The sequence below is a fragment of the Arachis duranensis genome, chromosome 8, assembly GCF_000817695.3.
Source record: "Arachis duranensis cultivar V14167 chromosome 8, aradu.V14167.gnm2.J7QH, whole genome shotgun sequence".
Taxonomy (NCBI): domain Eukaryota; kingdom Viridiplantae; phylum Streptophyta; class Magnoliopsida; order Fabales; family Fabaceae; genus Arachis; species Arachis duranensis.
The window spans coordinates 3,794,017-3,797,294 of NC_029779.3; the positions used below are offsets into that span (position 1 = coordinate 3,794,017).

The 3,278-nt window shown below is 48.0% G+C and overlaps 1 protein-coding gene across 1 annotated transcript; it reads left to right on the top strand.

Moving 5' to 3' along the window:
* The first annotated feature begins 714 nt into the window (after positions 1–714).
* LOC107460189 (uncharacterized) lies at positions 715–1,650 on the top strand. The gene is made up of 2 exons (XM_016078528.1): positions 715–1,059; positions 1,306–1,650. Exons 1-2 carry the CDS (start codon positions 715–717, stop codon positions 1,648–1,650), a joined length of 690 nt encoding a protein of 229 aa, XP_015934014.1.
* The last annotated feature ends 1,628 nt before the right edge of the window (positions 1,651–3,278 follow it).

Sequence of the window (3,278 nt, forward strand, 5' to 3'; positions counted from 1 at the left end):
TGAGGCTTTTCTTGGAGTTGAACTCCGAGTTATGACGTGTTTTGGGCGTTCAACTCCGGATCATGACGTGTTTCTGGCGTTTAACTCCAGATAGCAGCATGTACTTGGCGTTCAACGCCAGGTTACGTCGTCAATTTCCGAATAAAGTATGGACTATTATATATTGCTGGAAAGCTCTGGATGTCTACTTTCCAACGCCGTTGAGAGCGCGCCATTTGAAGTTCTGTAGCTCCAGAAAATCCATTTCGAGTACAGGGAGGTCAGATTCCAACAGCATCAGCAGTCCTTTTGTCAGCCTTTTTCAGAGTTTTGCTCAAGTCCCTCAATTTCAGCCAGAATTTATCTGAAATCACAGAAAAATACACAAACTCATAGTAAATTCCAGAAATGTGAATTTAACATAAAAACTAATGAAAACATCCCTAAAAGTAGCTCAAACTTACTAAAAACTACCTAAAAACAATGCCAAAAAGCGTATAAATTATCCGCTCATCATGCAGCGACACGCAGGTCGTCACCTCGCAGGTAAACGGGAGCTACCAGGCCAGAGACTCGTTGCTACAAAAGTACCTGGAAAAGGTTAAAGAATTGAGCATCCAGTTTGAGCAAGTCACGATCCAACATGTCCCGAGGGAAAGAAACACACGAGCAGATCTCCTATCCAAGTCAGCAAGCACAAAACCAGGAGTAGGCAACCGGTCTCTCATCCAAGGCATGCTAAAAGAACCGGCAGTTACCCTCCACTTGACAAAGGCAGACCCCTCTTGGTTGGACCCAATCGTCGATTTCCTTAAAAGCGGCAAACTCCCTGACGACGAGAAAGTAGCTAAAGTGCTGAGAAGGGAGGCAGCAAAATACACGACCATACAGGGACAACTATATAAAAAGGGACTCAGCCAGCCCCTACTGAAGTGCCTACACCCCGAACAAATGGATTACGTGCTCAAGGAAGTCCACGAAGGGTGCTGCGGCCATCATATCGGGGGCAAAGCCCTAGCAAGAAAACTCATCCGAGCTGGATACTACTGGCCGTCGATGATGGAAGATTCCAAAGAATTTGTGAAAAAATGCGCCAAGTGTTAAGAAAACTCCAACTTCCACAGAGCTCCAGCTTCCGAGCTGAGCCTACTGACGACCTCCCGACCCTTCGCCCAATGGGGAATCGACCTCCTCGGACCTTTCCCGGTTGGCCCAGGGCAAGTCAAATACCTTATAGTCGTGATCGACTACTATACCAAGTGGATAGAGGCCAAAGCATTGGCCAGCATATCCTCATCCAATTGTAGAAAGTTCATGTGGAGGCAGGTAATCACTCGATTTGGCATCCCAGAAGTCGTCATCTCGGACAACAGGACACAATTCACTGACAAAAAGTTCATAGAATTCCTCAACGGCCTGGGTATAAAGCAGAGGTTCTCTTCAGTAGAGCACCCCCAGACAAATGGACAAGTCGAGTCCGTAAATAAGATAATCTTACAAGGCCTCAAGAAGCGTCTGGGTGACAAAAAAGGTGCATGGGCTGATGAACTCGCTTCAATCCTTTGGTCTTACCGAACAACCGAGCAATCCTCCACGAGAGAAACCCCTTTCCGCCTGACATACGGAGTAGATGCGATGGTACCCATGGAAATAGGCGAGCCGAGCCCATGACTACTTCTGAAAGGAGAAGAGGAAGCAGTGGAAAAAGACCTGGTGGATGAGGCAAGGGAGATGGCTCATTTGATAGAAGTAGCACTAAAGCAAAGAATGGCCCTACGCTACAACGCCAAAGTGCTTAAGAGGGAGTTCGAAAAGGATTACCTAGTCCTGCGACGCAGCGACATAGGGCCCGCAACGCAGGGGGAAGAAAAGCTAGCGGCAAACTGGGAAGGACCCTACAGGGTCAAAGAGGTGCTCAGCAAAGGCGCCTACAAATTGGAGAAGCTCGACGACAGGGAAATACCGAGAACATGGAAGGCAGGTAATCTGAGAAGATTTTATTCCTAGCCAGAACGCGCCGGTTAGGCGGTTCGACGAGTTTAATAATTCACTATGGTTAGAACACTCACCACCGCTGTATCCCTGTTTAACTGCCGATTAATGTTTACTTAACAAATTTGCTCTTTATTTTTGCTCAACTATGCATCCCACGACAACATGTTCCCCATATCGAACAACAAACGAGATAACAACACGGCACCCCGGGACTGATCACCCCGGGAGCCAAACAAGTTGAAAAGCCATAATAAATGGCCGCGATAATAATAAAGCCACGATAAGGCCTCGACAAAGACACTAACGTAATGATAAACAAACGATGAAGCAGTGATCATATAATAGCAGAACGAAAACAAGACAAAACGCAAACACTACCGGGTAAACGGAAAAGCATAATATTGACAAGCCGACCAACTGACTAAATAAGTACGACAAACTAGTTCAAAAAGTTCTACAACAAAGGCACAAAAACACAAGGTAAAAGAGTTCACTTCCTAGGCATATCAACAATCTTGCCGTCCTTGATCGTCTTAAAAACCCCGATGGCCGAGGTATCAAAGTCAGGAGCCACGATTTTCACCTGAGCCTTAAGAGCCTCCTCAGTCATAAAGATCGCACTCTTTTCTTGCTCTCTGACCTCCTTGTGTTTCTTCCTGAGTCCCTCAACCTCGTCGGCTTTCCAATGTTGTTTCCTGCTCTGTCAGACGAGATACGGAAGCATCGGTAGTTTTCAATTTCTCTTCAGCAGACGTAGCCTTCTCCTCGGCGGTCTTAAGCTTCTCCTTCGCCTCGGTTAGCTGCTCCTGGAATGTTTCAACTTGGGCCTTGAGTTTGTTGTTGGCCGTGGCGGCAGTCTCGAGCTTCCGACGGAGCGACGCCATACCCGACAACTCGAACTCAGCCTTCCGAGCTATGGCAGCACCACGGAGAAGAGTACAATACATCCATCGTGCCTGCCCCGCGAGGTCGGTACCATGGAAGTGTTCCTCCGTGCCGGGGAGTAGTTGGGAATCTATGAACGACCCAGCATTGAAGTTCCTCTCCATCACGGTAAGGACCCCTTCAGGACTAGAATGTGACCTTTGCCTCTTAGGGGTAGGAATTGGAAGACGAGTGCCCGGTACCAGCCACTTCCTCAAGAACGGGGGAGTCACGCATCGCATTGACAAGTTTGTCCGACATGAAGACGTCACAAGGTGTGGGCGCCGCTTGCTCCCCCTCGTCTCTAGGAGGAACCACCGATTGCTCGTCGGCCTTCTCCCCCATCACTTTCCGCCAAGAAAGTCTTGTACAAATTCTCA